The sequence below is a fragment of the Apodemus sylvaticus genome, chromosome 19 (genome assembly GCF_947179515.1).
Source record: "Apodemus sylvaticus chromosome 19, mApoSyl1.1, whole genome shotgun sequence".
In the NCBI taxonomy this organism is placed as follows: Eukaryota; Metazoa; Chordata; class Mammalia; order Rodentia; family Muridae; genus Apodemus; species Apodemus sylvaticus.
The window spans coordinates 13332437-13358086 of record NC_067490.1 but is presented as its reverse complement, the minus strand read 5'-3'; the positions used below and the strand labels follow the sequence as shown (position 1 = coordinate 13358086).

The window sequence follows — 25650 nt, the reverse complement described above, 5'->3', positions numbered from 1 at the left end:
GAAACCTTCCACTGTCTATCTTTCCCAATTCTGGTTTCCCTTTATTTAGTCTTTTCATAGCAATGCCTTCTGTTCCTTAACTGTTCACATTCTTTGGTCTCAGTGAGCAAAAGAAATTCCATTTTGAAACCAGAACAAGACATCAATCTAATTCACTCTTTGACTTTCCGCCTCCCCTTGACCAGGCAGGATCTGTGGTATCCAGGCAACCGCATCTCCTGGTCTTATCACTGGCAGACATGGCTCAGGAATGTTGGATGAAAAACAGAGGATGTCCCAAATAAGAGAACAGTAACTGAGGGCCTGTGAACTGCACCATATGGGCTGTGTTTCCATCCTGAACAGATATGGCTGACTGTCTATGTGTATATGGGGTCAGGCTTCATGTTGAGATTTGTACACAGAGAAATCACCACTAAGCACCCTTTTATTATGTGGAAAGATGGATTTATTCCTATGTGAAGCCAATTGGGAAGAATTTCATTTAAAAATGCATGCTTTCTGCAAGTGTGAGACCCTCTACCCCTCCCCAAAATGAATGCTTCCACCATACTTTATATTTTAATAAATTTAGTTTAATTATATCTCCCATAGGCCCTCTATCTCAAATAAAAACACAAATGCTTCTATCATACTTTATATTTAAGTAAATGATTATGTATAGTTTAATTATATCTCTGTACTTGCTATACCATGCAATCCTAAACACACATATGCGTATAAAATGTTCTTATGTAGGTAGTTAATCTGTAATCCTAGCAGATTTTTATCTTCCCCTAGAGATCCTCACTGGATTTTGCCAGTGAAGATTACTCCTGTATCTCTGAAGTAGTCCAAAGAAGCTGGTGGTCATTGGGTTCTGTTTTCTATAGGAAACATTTACCATGATTGCTGTGCAATAGGTCATGGGCTACAGAGAAGGCATACACTTATAGAATGGTAGTTGCATGAAGCAGTTTGGGGACTTAGGCTGGTCACAGGATACTTCTCCGTGGGAACAATGTCTGACTTGAAACCCGCTTTATGAGAAGAAAACTTAAAGAAATACCAAGTGTATAATAAATAAATAATTGGAGGTGTCTATATTATAATAAGAAAAAGAAAGAGTTTCCAGAGTGCTGGGAATAAGAAACAGTATGAGAGATGCAACCAGACACCAAGCTCAGGAACCCTTGTTCCCAGGAGTTAAAGTCCCAGGCACTGAGGAAGCACAGTCTTCAGGATGGCCCTCTGCACCACAGTATCCTGCTTGCCGTACAAGTTTCTGGCAGTCTTCATAACAATGGGAGTTAAAATTAAAACCACAGAGCCTGATTGAAATTGTGTGTCAGGAAATGTCCCTGACCCTACTTTGCATTTAATTCCAGCAAGGGGGTGTTGATTGCTCGCGCCATTTCAGGCATCTTACAAATAGACGGTGCTGGCCCTGTGAGTATTCTTTCCGAGTTATTTTTAAATGAACTTCTTTGTTCTTTGTGTCATTGTTAGAGTTCAAAGCCCTTTCTATTTAAAGTTCCACTTTTCTCCGTGTGTTAAATCACCACATTATCTGGTGTTTTATCACCTGTTACATAAACCCCGAAATATAATGTGCATATTCAGTTAAATCCTGTGGTTTGTGCATAGCTTATGACAGATACCTGTCAGCGACATCGAATATTTTGCCATCAAGAATTTTTCTTTTAAGACATGCTTAGCAGTGTATTTTTAAAAGTGGAATTAATTCCTATATATTCAAACATATATTTAGAAATGTTTGAGCCTCTACCACAGTTTTGATTACAAGAATAAAACTCAATGGAACCACATAGTAAAACCTGCCCAGGCCAAGGTAGCTTCAAATGCAATAGGAAGCATTTTGCCCTCAAACATTTACAGAACAGATGCCCTGCATGTGTTCCATACTTTCCAAATTCCTTCAATGTTTTCTTCATTAAGTATGCAGTTAACTACAGCTTTTAGGGGTTCCAGAGCCCTCTTCTGGCTTCTGCAGGCACCTGCACTTATATGTGCATGCACATAGGTAGGCATTCACATGCACATAATTTAAACTCATAAAAATACTTTTTAAAGAAAGTAAGGTGAGATTTAAGTAGACTTAAGGAAGAACTGTAAATAAGGAAGTAATAGAAGTCTCTCAGAAAGAGCAAGAAGGACAGAAGGTAGCTTGATTTCATGCATCTCCTTCAAAATGCAGGTATCTAGAGTCTCCCTCAGAGGTGATGGCTGCTTCAGTAACAACGGTTTCTGATGTTAATAGTATGCAGTCTTCCAAAAAGATCAGTATACTGGGGAAGACAAATATATTCTGCAGAGGAAATAATTGCTTCACCAAAGCAGAGAATGAATAACAGACCTATCATGTTGAACCTCTAAAGAAACATTGCAAAACCTAATGGATGTAGTCAGGGACCCTAGAGGAAAATACCCAGAACCACTTGGAAAAGACTTATGAAGCCAGCCTTGGTTCCTTGCAGGCACCATTGTTCAGAAGCATCAACGACTCCTCTGAGAGATTTAGAGTTCCAGCCTCTCTCACAAGGACAAGGCAGTGGTCTGAACCCCTATCTAAGTCACATTTCTCCCAATGATAAAACCAAATGTTTTATTGCTGCGTAAAACAGATCTGGGGTGCTGGAATTGTCATGATGAGAAGAGTCCATCTGAGGAAGTTGCTCTCCTGCTTCTGACTCAGGCAGAGGGCAGAGTTCACGGGACAGCTTGAATTTTGAGTTCCTCCAATAAGGCAGGCATGGGAGCCTTGGTGTTTGCTTTTCTTGTGTTCTCAGGAAATTCTAGGCATATGAGCCCCAAAGAGGATGAAGACATTGTGTTTCCAAGGTTTCCTGTGTGTTTTTCTATTTCATTTTTGGTGTGTGGCATCCTACTTATCAAAAAGGGACTTTCCCAATCCACATATTCTTATTCTTACCATCTAAACCACACAAACTCTTTGATGACGCAAGTTCTGTTTATAACAAGACATGCTTCTTCTTACACAAGTTCCATTAAAAAATACAGATTTTTTTTTAAAAAATGGTCAGTGAATTTACACCTCCAAATGAGTATTCGGCTCAGTTTCTCTTATCAGTATTGTGAATATACTGTGTATAATTGTATAGGTTTCCCATTCTTTTATAATTTTATACATATTTCCTATACAGAACATATTATTCATAATGAAAACGAACAAGTCATAAAAGGTCAACATATTTGATTAGCTACAACCAGAGAGTGATATTAATTTCTCTCTCATTAGTACTAAATGCAAGTTCAGCATGTGAAATTGAAAATGTTGCATTTGAAATACAGGACAGGGGTGGAGGATGTAATTCAGTGATAGAATGTTGGCGTCTCTGTCCAGGGCTCTGGTTTTATCCCAGCACCACAAAAACAAGAAGTGATATATCAGTTTCAAGAGTACTAAATAACCTTTTAGCAGTTAGGAAAAGAAAAACTCATCTGTGATTTACAATAGGAATTAATTTGTTCCTATTTGATATTTAATGAAATGAGACACATAAAGTAACAAACATTACTAAAGTTTAAGTAGAATTTATAAAAAACTGCAAATATAACATCTCTTCTACACCAGTCCATACTTACTACATAACAAATAGCAGTTGGTCAATATTTGTGTTTATATATGATTAATATTCTTATATATTCCTGGGAAGCTCTATTTAGCAATAACATGTCTGTTATTGTGCTATGTAAGTGCTAAAAGTGCTATGTAAGACCTAAATATGTAGGGCTGGAGAGATGACTTGCCAATTAAGAATATTAGCAGCCAACCATTAGACAGAGTGCAAAGTTCACAATGGAGGAGTTGGAGGGTGGTCTGCAGGAGCTGGGGAGGCGGTTGCAGCCCCATGGGAAGATCAACAATGTCAGCCAACCAGATGCCCCAGGGCTCCCAGGAACTAAGCCATCAACCAAGGGGTACACATGGTTCCAACCAAAAGAGTGGCAGAGGAATGCCTTGTCAAACATCAGTGGGAGGAGAGGTCCTTTGTCCTATGAAGGCTCAATAGATGCCCCAGCATGGGGAGATCGAGGGCAGGTAGATAGAAGTGGATTGGGTAGAGGGGCATATTCTTGGAGGCAGGGAGTGGGAGGATGGGTTGGGGGTTTTCGGGGAGGGGGGAAACCAGGATGGGGTATAATATTTGAAATGTAAATGAAGAATATATTCAATAAAATAGAAAAAGAATATGTTCTGTTCTTGAAAAGGACTGAACCCCAAGCACCCAAAACAAGAGATACACAACTACTTGCAACTCTAGTTTCAGAGTGTCTGATCCATCTTATTACCTTTCTAGGTATCTGCCCTCACACAGACACATACAAATAATTAAAAATTAAAAAATAAAATATTACAAAAGATTGATCAGATTTTTGTATCTGTAATTAATAAAATATTTTGATATTCTTATGAAAACTTTATTCGATAATAGATTTTATAAAAAGAATGCTTAGTACTCTAATATCAAAATCATACTCTAATTCACTCCTCTTAAGACTCAAGGGTTTGTTGAGAAAATTTCTACAAGCATAGTTATCTTCTAAGACAAATCCAGTCATGAGTTATTTCTGAATAAATTAGTTTCCCTAAATAGTCCAAATGTATTTAAGTATTTTAAACAGATATTTGGGAACAACAAGAGTTCAGAATCAAGCTGCTGCTGCTGTGGTGCATGGCTCTTGCCAGTGCCAAGGTTAAGAAATTATTTTATAAATGCTGTGGTAAAAATAGTCCTTATTTCATATGGCAAGGCAGTATACTTGAGTATTGTTTACATGTTCTTATAAAATCAAAAAAAAAATCTCTAAATCTCCAAAAAGCATTTCAGCAAAAGTGCCTGATCAAGGACTCCACTGTTAGTAACATTGCTAATATTAATATAATGTGTGTCTCATAATTCTGCATGTCACCTGCCTCTGTGTATATATATATCTATTTATAATTTATGTATCCATCATTTATACTTTACACTTATCTGTCTCTATATCTAATCTATATGTGTCTATCCATCATTTATACTTTATACTTACCTGTCTCTATATCTAATCTATATTTATGTACCCATCATTTATACTCTACACTTATCTGTCTCTTTACCTAATCTTTTATCTCCTTTTATCTATTGCCTATCATCAATAAGTATGTATCATCCGTCTGTCTGTCTGTCTTTCCTCCATTGTCCAGCTGTATCAGAGACAAGCCTAGCCTTGTCTCTTGTCTCAGTTTTGCTAACTCTATCAAATTTTCTTCATTCAAGATGTAAATGCCCGAGTATACTCAATTCTTATTGTTCTAAAATATTCATACATAATGCTCCAGCATGTATATTTTTCATTAAGTGCTTTCTAGAAATATACTTTCAGTATATTTTGCAAGTGAACTTGAGGAGCACAGACATTTTGATCCCTGATCGCAAGGTCTTCCAGGACTCAAAAACATTATTTAGCCTGACCATTAGAGTTCCAATAAACACTCTGAACTTAATAGACTGATAGGCTCATCTGTAGGACAATGGATTATGGGATTGTCATTTCAAATTTTTATTTTTAAAATATAAAGAACAATTTTCCAGATTTGAATGTAAAACTATTATATGATTTTTTATTTTTTAAATATATAAAATATAGATATATTATTTAAAATAATTTTACTGTAGCTTACTTTTAATAAGGCCAAATAAAATTCACTTTAATTGAATATGTAACTCCTACACCCAGAATTTTAACTTATGTTTAAATATAATAATCAAATAATGTAACTTCATATTTTCCATCTGTAGATAGTTTTAAAATTATGTAGCAATGCTCTATATATCAATGAAGCCATTCATGCCTCTAGACAGTTGTCTTAGTGAAATGTTGTGAGCTCTTGTGTATCTGGAGACTGGATTAACTTTGTCTCTAATTGAGGTCAAAAGAACATGGTCATATAAAGGTTTCAGAGCTGTAAGTGGATTCTATAACATCAGTGTTTTTCTGTGAGGAACTGGAATGCTTGTGATGAGAGCTCAGATCTGTGACCCTCAGGAGCACACTGAGTCATTCCGTAGCTGAAGCCATTCATTCTAGAAAGCTTCAGTGCTGTCTTGGTTATTTGCACTGCAGATAGCAAAGAAGAATTAATCATGTTCCCAAGAAAATACACAGAGACACCCAGGCATGTAGCATCAAGCGTGTGACGAGTTATGATAAGACTACATTGAACATCCTGTAAACAGTAACAAGTAAGAAAATTGTCATATATATCATGGGTGGTCGGAATGTGTACAGCAGAACTAGTGGGGTGTCAGGGAAAGGGGAAATAATAGAATAGATTATAGTAGATGGAAAACTCTGCTTCCAGAAAACAACACAGAGTCAAAGATAAGCCATGGAGGACTTCATAAAAAATTCAGCAAGAGACAAGACTTGGAATTGTATATAGATTGTTCATATGAATGTCTATATAAATTCATGAAATTGTGGGCCAAAAGAGACAAATAAAAATAGGTAAAAGAAGATAACATCTGCTAGATGAGTAGCTAATAAACTCATGTTTAAACCACTGTGAGATAACCTATATAATTGTTAAGAGTGGTATGTTTCCACGGACCTGAATTATAAACTGTGGGAAAGATGTGGAGTACCAAGCTTATCCTGAGATGATAAATCAATGCAACATCTCTAGCAGAACAATTGTAATCCCATCTATTAGAACATGCACCCCTTCAGTTATTTTATTCTTTGGTTTGACACAAACCTGCCCTTATGTGTAAGCATTCAAGAAGGGCTGGTATCATTTTCTACAGTACCCTAGATTTAAAACAAGCCAAACCTTGGAAACATCAACAAAGGGTGCTTGCTTATTCCTGAATGAACTATTTTAGAAAGAGGAACAGTCCTCCACTGCTGGCGAGGCTGTAAGATGGTACAACCACTTTGGAAATCAGTCTGGCGGTTCCTCAGAAAACTGGACATGACACTTCTGGAGGACCCTGCTATACCTCTCCTGGGCGTATACCCAAAGGATTCCCCAGCATGCAATAAAGACACATGCTCCATTATGTTCATAGCAGCCTTATTTATAATAGCCAGAAGCTGGAAAGAACCCAGATGCCTCTCAAAGGAGGAATGGATACAGAAAATGTGGTATATTTACACAATGGAATACTACTCAGCAATTAGAAACAATGAATTCATAAAATTTTTAGGCAAATGGTTTGATCTGGAAAATATCATCCTAAGTGACGTAACCCAATCACAAAAGAATACACATGGAATGAAATCTCTGATAAGTGGATATTAATTAACCCAGAAGCTCTGAATACCCAAGGCACAAATTGCATAACAGATGACTCCCATGAAGAAGTATGGAGAGGGTCCTGATCCTGGAAAGGATTGATCTAGCGTTGGAGGGGAATATAAGGACAGAGAAAAAGGAGGGCGATGATTGGAGAATGGGTGGAGAGAAGAACGTTTATGGGACATATGGGGAGGGGGAATCTTGGAAAGGGGAAATCATTTGGAATGTAAACAAAGAATATAGAAAATAAAAATATTAAAAACAATAAAAACAAAAAACAAACAAATAAATAAAAAGATTAAAATGAGTTACTGTGAACATTACATCTCACAGGCATTGATGACCCCATGAAGCAGGAAGAGACGAGTTTCAACCAGATAGAGCATTTTCACTTCATATAAAATTAAAGACAACTTCCACCTGTTGGTGATGTTAGCAGATGGGTCATTTCAGGACAGAAGGACACGTAGTGATTGATAAGGATCACAGGGAATGAGATCTGAGGCTCTGTCAGTACTTTGTTCATCTCAATTGTGATCTCATGAGTGAAATATGACTGTGATAATCTATTGAATAGATAAGTAATGATCTGATAATGTTTCTCACATCATTCTTCAATGAAAAACGTATTTTAAAAAGCATCTAATGTTACACATTCTTCTTTTACATGTGCCTCTGAGTTTCTTCTTCTTCTCCTTCTTCTCCTTCTTCTCCTTCTTCTTCTTCTTCTTCTTCTTCTTCTTCTTCTTCTTCTTCTTCTTCTTCTTCTTCTTCTTCTTCTTCTTCTTTTTCTTGCTCCTCGTCCTCCTCTTCCAATTCCTCCTCCTCTTCCTCCTCTTCCTCCTCCTCCTCTTCCTCCTCATCTTCTTCTTAATTATTATTCTTTAATCTTTTTTTTTTTTACAATCCAGCCATTATCCCCATCCTGGTCTACTCTCTGGACAGTTCTTCAGCCCATTCCTCCTCCCCCACCCCTGTCTCCAAGAGGATGTCCCCACCTCCCCATCCCTCCCCATCCCTGGGACTTAATGTAGCTTTGTGGAAGCACAGTTTCCTAATTAGTATAGTCTATTTATTGTTTTCCCCCTTTCCCCAACACCAGCCTAGTTCTGCTGTGCATATTCTGACCACCCATGATATACATAGTAATTTTCTTCATTTTTGCTGTTTAGAGAATGCACAGTGTGTTCTTAGACACGATTGATACTACATGCCTGGTGTCTGTGTATGTCTTGAGAGCATGATTAATCCCTCTTTTTTTGCCATCTGTAGTGCAAATAACCCAGGTAGCAGCAAAGCGTTCTAGAATGAATGGCTTCCACTGCAGAATGTCTCAGTGTGTTCCTGGGGGAGGGGGGAGAGGTCACAGATCTGAGCTCTGCACACAAGCATTCCAGTTTTCCACATAAAAGCACTAGAGTGATAGAATCTACTTCTAAGCTAAAGAACATGCTTTCATTCTGAGCTTTAAGCCCCTCAAGTTTGCCACAGGGTGTCCGTTTTTCTAGAGTGCAACCTGCAATTTTCCTGTCGCAGATCATCTGGTTGTCTTACCCTATATGGATCTACCTTTAGTTAGTGTTTTTTTATTTGGTGAGCAAATACTTTTAAGGATGTTTTAAATTGTATGTACATGACATGCATGTGTGGACACACCCATGCTACAAGACAAATATGAAAGTCAGAAACAGTGCTGTGGAGTCAGGCTGCTCCTTCCGCCTTTATTTGGGTTCCAGGGTTTAAACTCATGACCTCAGGCTCGTGCCGCAATCCCTTCACCCACTGGAATATCTTGCCTATTATTTAAGTTATTTTCTGATGTTGTGGTAAGATGCCCTTTCAGAATTTAAGGGAGAGAAAGGTTGTTTTGGCTCATGAGTTTAGAAGGCGTGCAATCCAATGTGATGGGGGAGGGCAGGAGAATTCCAGTTTTGTCCACAAAACAAGCCCATCACAGTGTATCAGAAGTCCAGAAGCAGAGGAGAACAGAAAGTGGTACCAGACCATAAGGCTCCAAGACTTACTTCCTAATGATTCACTTCACTGAGTGAGTGAGACTACACTGCCCAAAGGATCCCTCATCTTTCCAAATATTGCTATCACCTGGACATCTTATTTGTATATCCATGAGGCTATACAAATGTGGGGCATTTCACGGCAAAGTCACTGTATCAGCACAGAAAATTTTTATTAACATCTTATTTTTTATTTTCACCTACATTATCTTGTATCCATTTGAGTCTTTTTCTTATATTCATTTTTTTGGTCCATAAAAAATTATTTTGTGTTGCTTAGAGTATCAGTATCTGATATAATTATTCGTGAATTGACAACCAAAACGTGATCATTGCTCTTTATTTAAAAAAGAAATCTGTTTTCACTCACATATTTAACATTCATGTTTACCTCACATATAAACTGAAAAAACAGTGCAGTTAAAATGGTATGCAAATGAATCTGGGTCATGGCTTTAAGGCACTAAATGTACTTCATACACCAAATTATACATTGCACCTGAGAATTCTAAGACTTCATTTTCTTGAAAACAAAATTCAAAAAAGGATTACTTATATATGTACTATCTCTGTGTGTGTTTATATGAATGTGTGTATATGTGTATATGTGGCTATGTTTGTGGACATATGTGAATGTGTGTATGCTTGTATGTGTGCTTGAGTGTGTGTGCAAATTTGTGTGTATGTATGTGTGCAATATTGCTTCTGTGTGTGTGCATATATGTATGCTTGCTGTGTACACATGAATGTACATGTGTATGCATGTATGTACATGTGTGTATGCATGCGTGTGCATGTGTGTACATGCATGTACATGTGTGTGTTCATGTGTACAGGTGTGTGCATGTGTGTGCATGTGTGTGTGTGTGAATGTGTGTGTTTCTCATTCTCTCTCACCAGTCTATTTAAAAAACTTGAACTTGAGAGAGTAGGGGAACCAGCCTAAAATTCTCACAAAAATCACTGTTAACAAATAGGCTCCAAATGGAATTATTCTTTAATGACAAGGACTCATCAGAAATTGTACTACATGAGTCACAACCACCATTAAGTGCCACAAGTAAAATCTAATGAACAACTTCTCCCAGCATTTTCTTTCCATTTTCATAAGGAGCAGCTTTTGACTGCTTGCTGTCTCCCCTTCTTCCAAAAGTACATGAGGAGTTCTCACCATCTTCTTGAGCATAAGAGACAGTATTCTCAGTCCCAAGCCTGTAAGAAAAGAAACAAGGGGGCTGTGGCAGTGCACACCTTTAATCCCAGCACTTGGGAGGCAGAGGCAGGCGGTTTTCTGAGTTCAAGGCCAGCCTGGTCTACAGAGTAAGTTCCAGGGCAGCCAGGAATACACAGAGAAACCCTGTCTCCAAAAAACCAAAGAAGAAACAAACAAACAAACAAAACCAGGGAAGCCATCAGAGAAGAGTGAGACTGGAGACATGGTTGTAAGAAACATTTCTGCTACCTGTGGATCCTCTTCAGTGTCTGTGAGATGGATGGCCTCGAACTGGACTGTTTTCCATATTGATTCCTGGACGCTAACCCACTGCCTTTGATTGGCAACCGTGCCTTGGGACTCTGTGGTATGGACAGCATGAAGTGAGCCCACTAGCTTCCTATTTCACAGTAGATTTTATGGCCTACTGCTAGGAAATAACGAAGGGCTTGACTTCCTGTCTGGGGATGATGTGGAAATCCACAGTGTCAAAGCCACGGAGACTTCAGGGGAAATAAATCGAAAAGGCAGAGATTCAAGGAAACATTCTGAAAGGTGGAATTTGGAGAAAGCCTTCATATGTGCTACTGAAAGGATATTCAAATGCAAATTTTGAAAGTGAATTCAATCTCTGTATGTGAGTTAAGTATACACCTGAGAGAAATTCAGGTGCATATCAGGATAAACCTGTTTAAATGATGAAAGGTCATGGAGTTCCATCATCAAAAAAACAAAATGAAGTGGGGGAGTTGTTGTTATCCAGGTGAATTCTGTTGTTTGTCTGGCTATAATATAAAAGTCCAATGGCTCCGGAGCTATTGGGAGCTATTGATGTTATTTTTATGAGTTGTGCCCACTGACTTCCGTCCTGTGCCCTCTGCACTACTGTTCTAGGGAAGATAATTATCAGTACTGTTAGGAAAGCTGACAAGGGCCAGGTGTCTTTTATTAGGGAATATATAAGCCTCACAACCGTATGTAAGGGTTCCATTTAATATATCATAATAAGAACCTTCAGTACAACATATTTGGCCTTGCCACTCACCCAAATTTATTTGTCTTTCAAACATACACCAAAGGCAGAGAACATGCGAATCATTCTGATATCTTCCAGGCAATATGTTGTCTCTACAATTGGCAAAAAGCAGAATAAGCCAATTTGTTTATTTAAGTCTATTTGTCTATATACAAATGTATGAAAGAACATGTTGAGTCTGATGTTCATTTCTGTACTAGTTAAAGTATACATACAATCAGAGCTGTGAGGAAAAAACTTCCAAAGACTTTTTGGAAAAATGCCAAGTTTATAATACAGTATAAAAGGAGAATAATAATGCTCAAGGCTTCCCTGTTGTACATTCTAAGTATTTTTTTTGTTGAAGGAATACATAATATCATTTTTAAAAATTGTGCTTTCGTTATCATATACACACACCATGGCACAGGTGCATTCACAAACAGTTCAAACATTTTTAATTTTAAAAATTATTTATTAATGTTTTAATTTAATTATTTTATTTTATTTATTTATATCCCAAATGTTGCCCCCTCCCGGTTACCCCTCCAAGAGTTCTTCCACCTTCCCTCCTTCCCCTTTGCCTCTAAGAGGGTACTCTCCCCCCAAGTCCCAACATCCTCTTCCCTGGGGCATTAAGTCTCTACAGAATTAGTCTCACCCTCTCCCACAGGGGCAGACAAGGCAGTCAATCCTCTGATATATATATGATATATATATATGCCAGGGCCTCAGGCCAGACTGTGTATGCTCTTTGGTTGGTGGTTCAGTCTCTGGGAGTTCTCAAGGGTCTGGATTAGTTGACATTGTTGTTCTTCCTATGGGGTTGCCACCCCTTTCAGCTCCTTCTCCTCACTCTTCCATAGGGTCCCCAACCTCAGTCAAATGGCTGGCTTTTAGTAGCTGCGTCTGCCTCAGTCATATGCTGGTAGAGCCACTCAGAGGACAGCCATGCACTGTCTGCAAGCGCAATATGATTATCAGCAATAGTGTCAAGGTTTGGTGCAGGCCCAGGGATGTATCCCACATTGGCCCAGTCACTGGATGGCCTTTTCCTTCAGCCCCTGCTCCATTTTTGTCCCTGCATTTCTTTAAGACAGGAAGAATTCTGGGTCAAAATTTTTGAAGGTGGATTGATGACCCCATCCCTCTACTAAGGGCCCTATCCATCTACTGAAGGTTGTCTCTTCAGGTTCCATCCCTCTACTTACTGTTGGGCATTTCCCAATATATAATATCTTAAAACAAAAATCGGTGATTTTAATGAACTGATTTAATTAATTGGATCATTTGAGGTAGGAAGACTCACATTAAATTCAGAAGTCTATATTGCTGAGCCAGATTTAAGTCCCAGATACAATGTCTCAGATTAAATTAGAAAAACAAACAGCAACAAATAAGTAGGTGGATCACGAAGATACCTTTGCTTCTAAAAGTTCAAGATGTAAGATAATTTGATGCTCATTGATATGAACCAAGATGTCTCCTGTTCATCTGCAAAATTGTATATGTGACTACACATATAACCTCATATTGTTTATCCTTAACAATTTTACCACTACATTTTTTACTTTACCTTGTTCTCTAAAACAAAGTCCCTTAACTGAATATCCAGTTAATTTGTTTTCAGCTCTTCAGTAGATTTTGTACATTTTGGTGTGGAAAGACACCACTACTATTCATATGTAAACACTAATATTTCTATTTACTTATTTTTATTAATGCTATTAATAAATTTTTATGAAGCACAGTATAATTTAATACATTTGTATAATATAAAGATCAAATTAGAGCAGTAAGCATTTCCATATTAAACTTAAAATATTTTTGATCCACAGATAACAATTATGTATGTATGTATGTGTGTGTATATATATATATATATATATATGTGTGTGTGTGTGTGTGAGGTACAATTTAATTCAATAATTAAACATTAAGAATAAATTATCTTAAAGTGTTCTATGTGTTTGTGAATTTGATTATACACTCAGACAGGCTTTTACTATGTAGCTGAGGCTGGTCTCGTATTTCCCATTCTCCTGTCTCAGTGTCAAAAGTAAAGGTATTAAAAGCCCAGCATCTCATACCTGGTTCATAGTTGTTTATTTGCTCATTTTATGTCATTGCCATGCTAGGAGTTGTATCAATAATCTCTTGCATGATAGGCAAGAACTCTAACAGTAACTTTTCACAACAGTTTTGACTTATAATTACACTGACTATTTTTGTATCTATTTATAATCTTCTTTTATTACTTTCTACTTTTATTTCACATGTCATGTTTGTGAGATGAATTATATATGTATTAATGGAGTACTTTATCATCTAATATCCAAGTACTTTTGCTAAACATTCAATAGGCAGTGGGCTACCTTCCAAGTGTCCTGGAACCAGGTCTTCTGCCGTCTGCTTTCTCATTAAAGAATTCTTGTTGCTTAGAATGCATCCTTCTGAGATTTCCATCATTATCTCAGCACTCTGCCTTGCTCAGTTTCTATCTGCTGTAGAGACTTTAGTGTAGACACAAGCTTGGTGCACAAGGTATGTTATTTATTTTGTCCTTTCAAATGAAAACACATTTGAAATTAAAATGATGACTGTTCATAAAAAACTTTATTTTTTAATAAAATTATCCTCAACTAAATACAATCTTCAGTATTCTGTAATACTTAAAAGTTTCCAGGTTTAAAGATAATGATTATATTGAGAGTTAATCTTCAGTATCATACTTGAGGACTCATTTGTTTCACCTATTAGATTCTCTAAAGAAACAGAACCAATATACATACATACATGTACATATATAATAACACATTGTATAAGTGCCATATAATGAAATTAATACAATATATGCTGATAATATATATGTGCATACATAGTAATACATATGTAATATATTATATATACAATATATATTTGTATAAATATATGATATATAATACATCTATGTTTATAGTATTATATATGTGATTATATATATGGTTCATATATATATATGAATATATATGTGATATATGTGATATATATGTGATATATATATATGAATATATATATATGTGATATATATGTGAAATATATATATGATTTGTTAGAGTGAGTTTATTAGAATGGCACACAGGCTGTGGTCCAGCTAGTCTACCAATGGCTGTCTACTGTACATTGATGGAAACTCCAAGAATTCAGTAGTTGTTCAGTCCACAAAGCTGTGTATCTCAGCTGATCTTCAGTATATACAGGAATCCAGAAGAAGTAGACTCCAATAACAGAGAAGGAATGAAGTTCTCCACAAGACTGAGAGCAAGCCGGCAAAGAGAGCAAGCTACCTTCTTCAGAGCCCTTCATAAAGGTTGCCACCAGAAAGGGTGGCCCAGGTATAGACTTCTGGATTAAAGTTGGATCTTCCTACATCAAATGATCCAATTAGTTAAAAAGTCCTCACAGGTGTGCCCAGCCCCTTGAGATTTTGTTAGTTCCAGATGTAGTCAAGTTGACAACAAATGAGAGGCATCACAGTTATAATCCTAGATTTTTCTGCCAAAGTCTTGAATTATAACAGATGAGAAAAATTCTCTTACTTTGTGTTGCATGTAGTCTAGAGGATGAGAGGAAAATGTCTATTCCTAACAAGAGATTTAAAAACAGTACTTCTCCAAACGTTCTAAAATAAATAAATAAAAAAACCTTTTCAGCAAAAGGACTTCTCTTTTCTTATTCATATTAGTGTTTTCATTTTTTATAATATAAGATAGTATAAGCATGATAATAATTTAGTCCAACGATACTGAATTATTCTAGGTTAAAAAAAAATCTATTTTCTCCTTCCACACCCAGTCTCCTAAAGTGCTTTCATTTTTCATTCTTATGTCAAATAAAGTAATTGTAAATCATATCCACATCTGCTCATTTCCTCACTTTTTATTGTATGATAGTTATTACCAAGCAGTGATGTAAGATGAAGAATCTAATTAGCACTTCCCTATCCCCACTGATCTTGTTTGCTATTTTCAGTTTTCTTATTGCTTATGTAACTCTAAATAATGTAATTAAATCCCCATTGCTCATTTCAACAAGTCTAGAAAATAATGAAAGTGGATTTTAAATTGTATGATGAATTACTGAAACCAAAACATATCCTGGATTGATGGCTTGGCAGATCTACAAAAAGCAGGGAGAGGAAAGCAGGTCAAAAGAGTGCCGGTCATGTGAGGATTCTTTACTTAACACTCCTAAGATTCTAGTTTTTAAATATTGTGGATAAGAAAAGGAGTTTTTGTCTCTCTGATAGTCAGAGACGATTGAGAGTTCCCGGGGAATGTGGATTAGATTGTAGAGAAGCATCAGTTTTTAGAAGCCTTCCTAGGTCTTCTAGAATGACACATATGGAAGGTACTGGAAAATTAGTGAAATAGAAACAAAGTAGTTAAACTATGAGTTGAGTTAACCATAATACAATTTCTCTTCATATCTGACTAAAAGATGGTATTCAGACACTAACAAAGATAGATCTGACTGTCTTCACTTTAGGGAAAAAATACATTATTATATATGAACTGAGCTGACTGTTGTAAAGGGAAGGCATGTAAGAAAGGGATGGGAAAAGAAACAGAAAATTAAATATGGGGAGAGGAAAAATGGGATTGAGAGGGGAGTGAAGGAGAAAAGTAAGAGAATTCTAGAAGAAAACTATGTATTAGAGAAAAAGAATAATCACTTGGGTTTAATAGGGTAGTTTTTATACTGAGGTGATATATACATGGTTCTGAATTTATATTAAGAAGAGATAAAACGTTACTAAACTGTTGCTTATAATATATCATTATTTATAGGAAATACAGGAATATAGGAAATATAAAAAATAATATATCCACTTAGAAGATATATAAACAACTATATAGAACCTGAGATCTATATGAAGTAATAACCATTGATCAATAATTATATTTGATCCCTATGATTTTAATAAAAGAATATAGCCTGTGGTTATTTAATATGGTTGTGCATTTTTAAATATAAGACACTACCATGCATTGTCCACTGAGAATTTAAATTGCTGGATTTGCCTAAGAGTACATGGCATAGTTCATTGTCCTTTGTTTCAGAATAAATTGCATAAAAGCATAGTGAATTCCTTCCTCAGACACTGAGAAAAAAAATGTATTTCCCTTTAGACTTACCATTTGTATAGTTTGGCTGAAAGTTAAAAACTGTAATGTTTCCTGAACTATGTTCTAAGAGCATTATTTCAAGAAGACATTAGTGAATGTTTACTGAGTACACATGAAACAAAATACCATTTGCTTGGAGTCACTTTGAAAAGCAGTGGAATTCATTAATTCCCTGAGAAGGCTTCCCAGAAATACTATGCTTTCAAAACTTTACCTAGTGTAGCATTTCAGAAGCTGATCTGTAGAATAAGGTTTTAAATGTTCCCTCTACAACACACTGTTTTCTCATTTAACTGAGCCATGTCCAATTGTGTCTCTTTGGCTGGAGTGACAGAGGTGAGAGGCTACCACACAGCCTTCTGACTGACAGAACCAGCTCTTATTGCTTGGTCCCTTTCAAAAAAAAATAAGTGATTACACCTGTTTTAAAAGATTTATTATTGTAATGCTTATGTGTAATGAGTGCTTGACTCCATGTGTATAACCACTGTGTGTGTGTGTGTGTGTGTGTGTGTGTGTGTGTGTGTGTGTATGTGTGTGTGTGTGTGTAGTGCCCATGGAGTCCAGCAGAAGGCAACGGAAGCCCTGTAACTGGAGTTACAGAGCTGCCATGTGAGTGCTTGGAACCTCTGTAAGAGAAGCCAGTGCCCTTATTTCTGATTAATCTACTATGTCCCTTCCCTGCACCAGTACAGCAATGTTAATAGTTCTGTGGGTACACCTGGACATTAAACTGGGGAACAGTGACTTAAAGACACCTGCCAAAATCCAAAATAGAATCATTTCATAACCACTATTAATTTAATAAACACAATTGTAATGTGTACTTTATTTTAATGACATGGAAATGAGTGGAGTGGCTTTGATTTTGATTGAATTAAAATATGTTTCAAGTGCCCCCAACCCTATTTTGCTATAATTATTTGGATAAAAATATTATTTAAGAAGGAAAGAGGACAGAGACTCAAATTTGTTCTAAAGCAGAGAACTCGCATGAGGAGCTCTTTAATGCCTTTACATTTTGCTTAAGTCCTCTAAGCAGCTTAATGCTGTAATTTTTTCCCTGGCTTCCTCCTGGGAGAATCCCTCAGATAATGTTTGGTGCATATAGCTACTTCAGGCTTTTATTTTGAATGCAAGAGGTGCTCATTTCCTCTTCAGATTTAGAATTATCGAGAGGAGGTGTCAAATTTTAAGTCTAAGCAATTGTGTTTCAGTGCCTGAGTGGTGGGTATCTAGCTGTCCAAATTCAAGCAAGCATCCTGGTGTCAGCTTCCCCTGAAGTGTGAGTGTGAAGCATGGCTAAACACTCTGAATTTTCTTCCAGGAAGAACTGAACCCTATTTTGGTGACCCCACCCATCCAAGCCATTGATCAGGACCGAAACATCCAACCGCCATCTGATCGACCGGGCATCCTCTACTCCATCCTTGTCGGTTTGTATTTGCCAAAACTTTATCCTGTTAGAAATCTATGAACAAATCCCTTCAAATCACATCAGGTTCTTTAGTAACAATATTTATTTTATTCTTATTGAAATAAACATGCACAAAGCTAGATATAAATCCAAGTTTTCCTTCTTCCTGTTTTGGTAAATTGTTATAGGACAGACAATGTTGCCCTTATAAAACAAACAAGATACAGAAAAACACAAACAAGATACACTTAAAATCATTTTGAATTTATTATTGTTGTTATCATCATCATCATATGTAAGTACACTGTAGCTATCTTCAGACACCCCAGAAGAGGGCATCAGATCTCATTACAGATGGTTGTGAGTCACCGTGTTGTTGCTGGGATTTGAAATCAGGACCTTTGGAAGAGCAGTCGGTGCCCTTAACCACTGCGCCATCTCTCCAGGCCCAAAGATTGATTGATTGATTGATTGATTGATTGATTGATTATGTACACAGTGTTCTGCCTTCACTTATACCTGCAACCCAGAAGAGGGCATCAGATCCCATTACAGATGGTTGTGAGTCACCGTGTGGTTGCTAGGATTTAAAATCAGGACCTCTGGAAGAGCAAACAGTACTCTTAACCTATGAGCCATCTCTCCAACCCCTCAATGATTTTGAAATCAAAGGAAGTAGTGGGTTTACTGAAGCCTGTGGGAGAAGGAAAGGACAACCCGGAGGAACATGATACAGAAGCCCACAGCCCATTCCTCCTCTGAAAATACGTTTAAGCTAATCTAATTGTATGCATTTTATCAGCTGCACAAGATGCAAAAACAAAGACGTTTTGACAAAAAACATTATTAAATTACCTTGATAAAATGTAGATGTTACTGATTTGCATGACTGATAGACTCTGGTAAGATGGGTCCATGGGAGAGTCCAGCATCTCTCAAGTAGGAAATGCTGACTTTGGAGTGTCCTCAGTAGAGCTCAACGTTATCTTCCAGTCCTAATCTCCGGCTTTGCCTCACAAGCACAAACTACCATATTATGCAAATTCTGGACAATTTTATACTGCCATACTAAGAAGTGATATTTCTAAAAGTTTGGCCCTATAGTTCTATTCCAAGCTTTCAGTCTCTAGAGCCATGTGTAAAATACAGGCGAAATACAGAGGTCTGACCATTAAATTATTATTATTATTTAATCCTTCTTAATTAAAAATAGTCTTTTAAAGCCTATAGTTTTCTTGTCATAAATATCAAGGAATATTATACATTTGCTCCACTAATTAAATAATAACTATGAAATATGTCTATGTACTGTAAATAGAGAGGTGAGAGGAGGTAAATGCTACAGATTAAGAAGGGGATAAGGGAGTACAAAGGTATCAAAAAGGAAGAATTAAAATATTCTGGGGGGAAAGAAGTAAACATTTCTGTAAGAGCTACCCAGCTACACCCAGGAGAGCTGATGTCTGCGGATGGAAACGAGTAGATTTATTGCTGCTGCAGTCAAAGTCATCACCCGAGTAAGCCTCTGGCACCTTGAACTGTTATTGCCTATAGTGCTCTTGTCATGACTTTCAGTAAAGGCAATAGAAAAATATTGATGAATTGACAGGACTGATGCCCCGGAAGATGTTGAGAACATACACAGAATTGGTAACTAAAAACAAGCCCTTCTTTAAAAATTAGAGTTTCATTGATCCTTAAATGGGTTAATGTTTGTATGAATGTAAAACATGAACAGATTGATTAACAAGTGGTCTTTCTGTGTATAACAATAGAAATACTAATTTTAGACTCACTTTGAATTAAGAGCTCCTGGGAAATGCTCAAATTTAGAGTTCTCCTAGTAAATACAAAATGAGATTTTCTGCTGAACTGAGTTCTTCCATAAGTTATGTATATATTTAGATATTTTGTTGTGATTTGATTTTCTAGTCATTATTTCCATAATTATAAAGTTTTACTTCTGGTTAAGGTCTTATGTTAGACTCTATGCTGAGTTGGAAGTTTAGGTGAAAGAGTCTAATCTCATGTGGATAAAATTAGGAAATACTGTCTTGTAAAGACCTTTGAAGATTTACCCCCACCTGATTGGATAACTATTCCCAAAAGGTCACATGGAAAGCATTAGTGTCTGGGATTGTCGCACTATGGGTGCAGTATACATGTACAAAGTGGTCCAATGGAGTCCTTGGGTCACCACAGACATGCAGAGGATGAAGACTGGGGGGATTTGTCTCCTCTTTCTGTCACTCACTCTAATTTGCAGTTCCCATCTGCCACTCCTAGCAGGGTCCTGAAGCAATGGGCCATGTGATCTTACACTTGATCCTCAATAACTGGGGTATATTTATGCAATAAGTAGTCTGTCTCAGGTATTTTATCATAGTGACACATAGCTAACTAATATACCCCCTCCAAAAGCAGATAGGGACAGGAAAGAAGAAAGAAACAAGCTAGAGGAAAGGAAAGGAATGAAAAGGACAGCCCAACTCAACTTTGTCAGAAAATTAATGAAGGTTCCACATTTCTTACTGAATATATAGGCAAAGCAACTAAATCTTGATAATGCCAGTGACCTTCGAGTTCACCACGCCCTGTAGCAGCCCGGTTTTTCAACACAACTTGTCAGCCATTGCAATGAACATGATAAAGCTAGAGATCTCCCAGGGCCTCCTTTACCAAAATTGTCACACTCTAACCTTTCCAGGGGCTCCCTAGAAGCATGATTAGAAAAGGGTCTCTCGTGTTTCCAAAGGGAAAATTGTTTCTCCACATAGTCATTTGCCAAAACACTTGCAGCAAGTGCCTTGGAATTTTGACTGACTAACACATTGGGCAACAGTTAAGGGAAATTGTAAATAAGTAAAAAATTTAACTGATAGAGAACAGAATCCATTGGGGATATAAAAACATCATCTACATGGCTCTTGGAACCTAGAGCAACAGCAAGACTTAGGCTGGGTATACATATAGAAAAAAAAAACACTTGGAAAGGCCTCTGCCCTCTTGCTGACCTGCAGACCCTCCCCCTCAAACAGCAACTGACAAGATCTTCATTTTAGAAGGCTTTCCAGACAACATATCTGAAGAGTAAAGATGCTACTCAGTCACAGAGAGCTCTCTGGAAGGGATAGAAAGTTTGTTGGGCACTGTGTGTAAAACAAAACAGAACAAAGCCCTGTGCAATCCTTCGAGTACACATGGCAGAGCATAAAGCAGATGACATCCAGCAGTAGTACATCAACATACGTTAATATAATGTCTTCAGTTCCCACATAATACAATTTGCAATGCACAGATATGAAGGAATCAAATTAAACAAGAGAGAGACAGTAAATATGGTTGTTGTAGATAGAAAATTAAGTCAAATAGTGTTTTCCTCAGGAAGACCAAACCTTAGCCCACTGAACAAAGACTTTCAGTCTCCTAGTTATGTCTATGAAATGTTAAACAGAGGCACTTGCAAAGACATAACGCAGAGCAGAGGAATGTTGCCTGAACAAATACAGAATCGCAACAAAGAAACAGCAGCCCTAAAAGAAACTAGACAGAGATTGAGAAGTGTCACTGAAGTTAAAGTTTCACTAATGGTGATGAAGAACACCTTCAGCTGAGAAGGAAAATGCAGAAGGATGTGAAGAGAGACTATTTGGTGTTACAAAATCCAAATCAAATCATTATCTATAAGCCAGTCTCCTCTCGAGTTACAGGAAACAAAATGGTCTTCTCAGTGTCAACTGGAGAGCTTGCTCTCTAGTATACATCATTCTGTAAGGCTGATTAAGTGGAAGATTATTGGAATTATATAAACTATAGTCTTCGGCTATAGGTGGATTTCATTGTACCCTAGACAAAACCTCAAACATAAAACAAAGCAGAGACTCCAACAGAGTACCATAAAACTGTTGTGCCAGATGAATTAAATCAGTTAGATCTATTTCAATTTCTTTTTACCTTGCAGGTTTTAAAAAAAAAGATTTATTTATTTATTTTATGTATGTGAATACAGTGTCACTATCTTCAGACACATCACAAGAGGGCATCGGATCTTGTTGCAGATGTTTGTGAACCACCATGTGGTTGCTAGGAATTGAACTCCGGACCTTTGGAAGAATAGACAGTGCTCTTACCTGCTGAGCTGTCTCTCTAGCCCCCACCTTACAGGTTTTAATATCATACTAATAGCAATAGTTACCTTAGTCACATCAAAAACATTTTATAGAAGTTGTCAAAAACTATTGCTCATTGCAGGCCATGGCCAGAGAGTATGTGTTCTGTCTTCCTGTATCACTGAAACTCCATATAACACATGACATTAGATGGTCACTAATCCTTGCATAGAAACAATGAGTGGGAGTGTTGAATCGGTGTAGGGAGTTCTTGTAAATGGTTATAAAACACTTTACCAGCACTGTCAGTAAGATCAGTGTCCTTGAATAATTACCACAAGGAGAAATAATCACCATCAGGAGAAAAGGAAAACTAAAGTCTGTTCATTCTACAAATGTTCAGTATGTGTATAAACATGTGTCTAAATATCATGTGACTTCCTCTCACATCCTGTAGAGGTTGGGTAGCAATGTCAAGATGCACCAGACCTGAGACAGCAGATTAATCATTAACGACAGTAAAAAAAAAAAAAAAAAAAAAAAAAGGCCTTCCAAACCTCATCCTAAGCAGAATAACCCAATGACTTGTGTGGAAATATTGTGTATATGTGAGAGTTTCTTGCTTCTAATTATGTTCCTAAGTTTTCCAAAATAGCAAGTATCATTTTAACATAGTCATTAACACAAGCATCATAGGATAGAAGTTTACTTCTAAGCAGTGTGAAAAGCTACTGATTTCACTATTGTGTGAACAGTAATTATGACACAAGTAATAATTAATGGTATTAAATGCCGTTTAGGCATGTTGTAATCTAGACTATAATGTTGTTAAAATCTACTTTTCTGGCTGGTCATGGAATTATGACATATAATAATATTTTAAATACTATGGCAACTTAAAAGTTGGTTTCGTGAACTAGTTAAGGATGAAAAGAGTAAAGCCAAAAAACTTATTTCAAATTTGTTTATAAACCTTCATGAATCCTAATAAGTATCCTTAAGCATTACACACAGCAGGGTATATATACAATGACACAGGAGAAGTCACAGAAATGTGTGGATTGTCATGTATATGTCCATTAAAAAGTTGAAGACAATGTCTCAAAAGACAGCTTGTGCTGTCTTATGGAGTCCACGATTATGAAGTGGAGAGGTCAGGCTTTTCATTGTTTTTCCTTGTTTGCTTGTTTGCTTGTTTGCTTGCCTGTCTGCTGCCTGTCCGCCTGCTCACCCTCCTCCCTGCCTGCCTGTCTGCTGCCTGTCTGCTGCCTACCAGCCTGCCTGCCTTCCTGCCTGCCTGCCTGGCTGCCTGCTTGCCTGCCTACTTGATTTTCCCTTGTCTTTACATGGTACAAAACACCTTAAAAATGAATCGTCCCATGTGTTGGCCTTTCAAACACTATATAATTTGTACATCATCCATAAGCTACATCTTCCCTTCCCTATCGTGCTTTTTCTCCACAGTGTATTTCACTGGGACAGATGAGCAGGACATTAGAGACAATAAGTATCCTAAGAACTGGAACACCAAGGGTAATTTCAGGCAAATGCATATTTTTAAGCCCGATGAAAAATAATATTAAAATCCGAAGTAATTTTATTTTCTACAAAGGAGAAACCTTTGGACTTAACATAAGAGGAATGCAATATTAAAGGAGTAGCCTTTGAACTTCAAATCAGAGGAATGTGATGATACTAGTGCTTATTCCAAGACTAAGCAAAACAAGGATTCACTGGTGAATCTGGAGAGCTTTGGAGATGTCTATGGAGTAGCATTTCCATACAGATGGAGACTTGTTTCTTGGACTGAACATTTTCTGAATGTGATAATCCCAGTGGTCCAAGTGGACCTTGTTTTTCTGAAGGCACTTGTGCCCTTGGATAATTTGATATGCTGATGCCCTCACTTCTCCAAGGCACTCAGCATTCATTCATCACTGAAAGGGATTCATAGGCAACCAGTTGCAGATAAATTACACAGTAAAGTTGTTTTTGGATTGGGTGGTATTCATTAGTAATATTTGATTGGCACTTGTAAAATTGATCATTACTTATGATAATGCTAGCTTTGAGAAAATCGTTAATTTTCATGTCTTCCTGGCAGCAATAAGCAAGACCTATATTTCTGCATATATAAATCAGAATTAGGCAGAATTTTACATACACACACATACATACATATATATATATAATATCTAAATATACCTCTTTAGTATAATGAAAATATATCTTCAGTATAATAAACAGTAATGATAATGTTATTTTTAGATGGAAATCTGTTTGTTCAAACCCAGACAATTGAACTTGTGCTTGTCTTGAAACTAAATTTTTTTTTAATAGAAAGTTCCTTCTTCAGTTCAAGAAACTGTTGAAGACATGTGAGAGGCAGGAATATCATTAAAGTGGCCTTTGTTCCAGGCACTTTATGTAATCAGAGAGCCATTAGCTCTGTGCTCACAGCGAGGTGGTCTGGGCTCTTAGAAAGTTCCATTAAGGATGTCAAGACACTGAGAAAGAGCACAAAGCCCAGAGTGAGTTAATGGAGATACTGGAGATGGAGGTCCCACAAGTAGCTCACCTTCACCCCCAGCAATGCCCAACAACTAGATCATCTAACAAAATCAAGTGCATTTACATCACAGTCCATACCCCTGTATGCAAATCGACATGAAGGCCATTCTATCCCCATATCTAAGATATAGAGCTATATACCTCACCTAGCAAACAATAGATGTGAAATTTTTAATTGTCTTGGAATTATCTCTTATGTCTCACATACAGCAAAATGCTGACACAGAAACAGAAAATATAACATTTGACACTACCAAAATAAAAATTCATTTTGATATTCAAAGAATGTTGTTAACTGACTTACCAAGACAGGTGATAGCAAAAGGTCTAGATTAGCAAAATGTAAGAAAGGCTTTCACTGGGGAATGTATAGGATAACAAGGTCATAAGAAAGACAACTCAATTATAATTTAACTAAAGTTTGAGTAGATATTATCATAGAAAACATATAAACTATGTATAAGTAGATGAAGTTCTTTTACTTTATTTACCTTGGAAGGAAAGCTAATTAAGAACTTGGTGAGCATTACTGCACTCCTATCTGAGTTGCCCAGATGTGAAAACTGACCTCATCAGTTTCTAGGAAACATATGGAGAAGATGGAACTACCATGCAGTGCTGGATTGGAGTGACTATTGATGCAGTCACTGTGCAAAAACTTTCTTTTCCCTCAAAAGAGAAGCATCATCAAAAATGGGGAAAAATGGTATTAATCAACCAAGATACTTGGCAACATCTCTAATGCTTTATAATAGGTTGAAGAAACCTGTGAACTGCATTATTTCATCTAAATGGGTCCTTAGGAAAGAGACCCTAGAGACAGTGAGCAAATCTGG

General features: G+C 36.9%; 1 protein-coding gene across 5 annotated transcripts in view; it reads left to right on the top strand.

The window, feature by feature from the left end:
* The window catches only part of Pcdh15 (protocadherin related 15), an 840767-nt gene that overhangs the window by 461705 nt on the left and 353412 nt on the right, over positions 1–25650 (top strand). For all 5 annotated transcript variants that reach the window (XR_007974376.1, XM_052163513.1, XM_052163511.1 and 2 more), the window contains exon 9: positions 18045–18153. Coding sequence is in view for 4 of the 5 variants with exons in the window: in XM_052163513.1 (XP_052019473.1) it covers positions 18045–18153 (109 nt within the window). In the remaining variant the exon portion in view is untranslated. The remainder of the gene's footprint in view (positions 1–18044; positions 18154–25650) is intronic.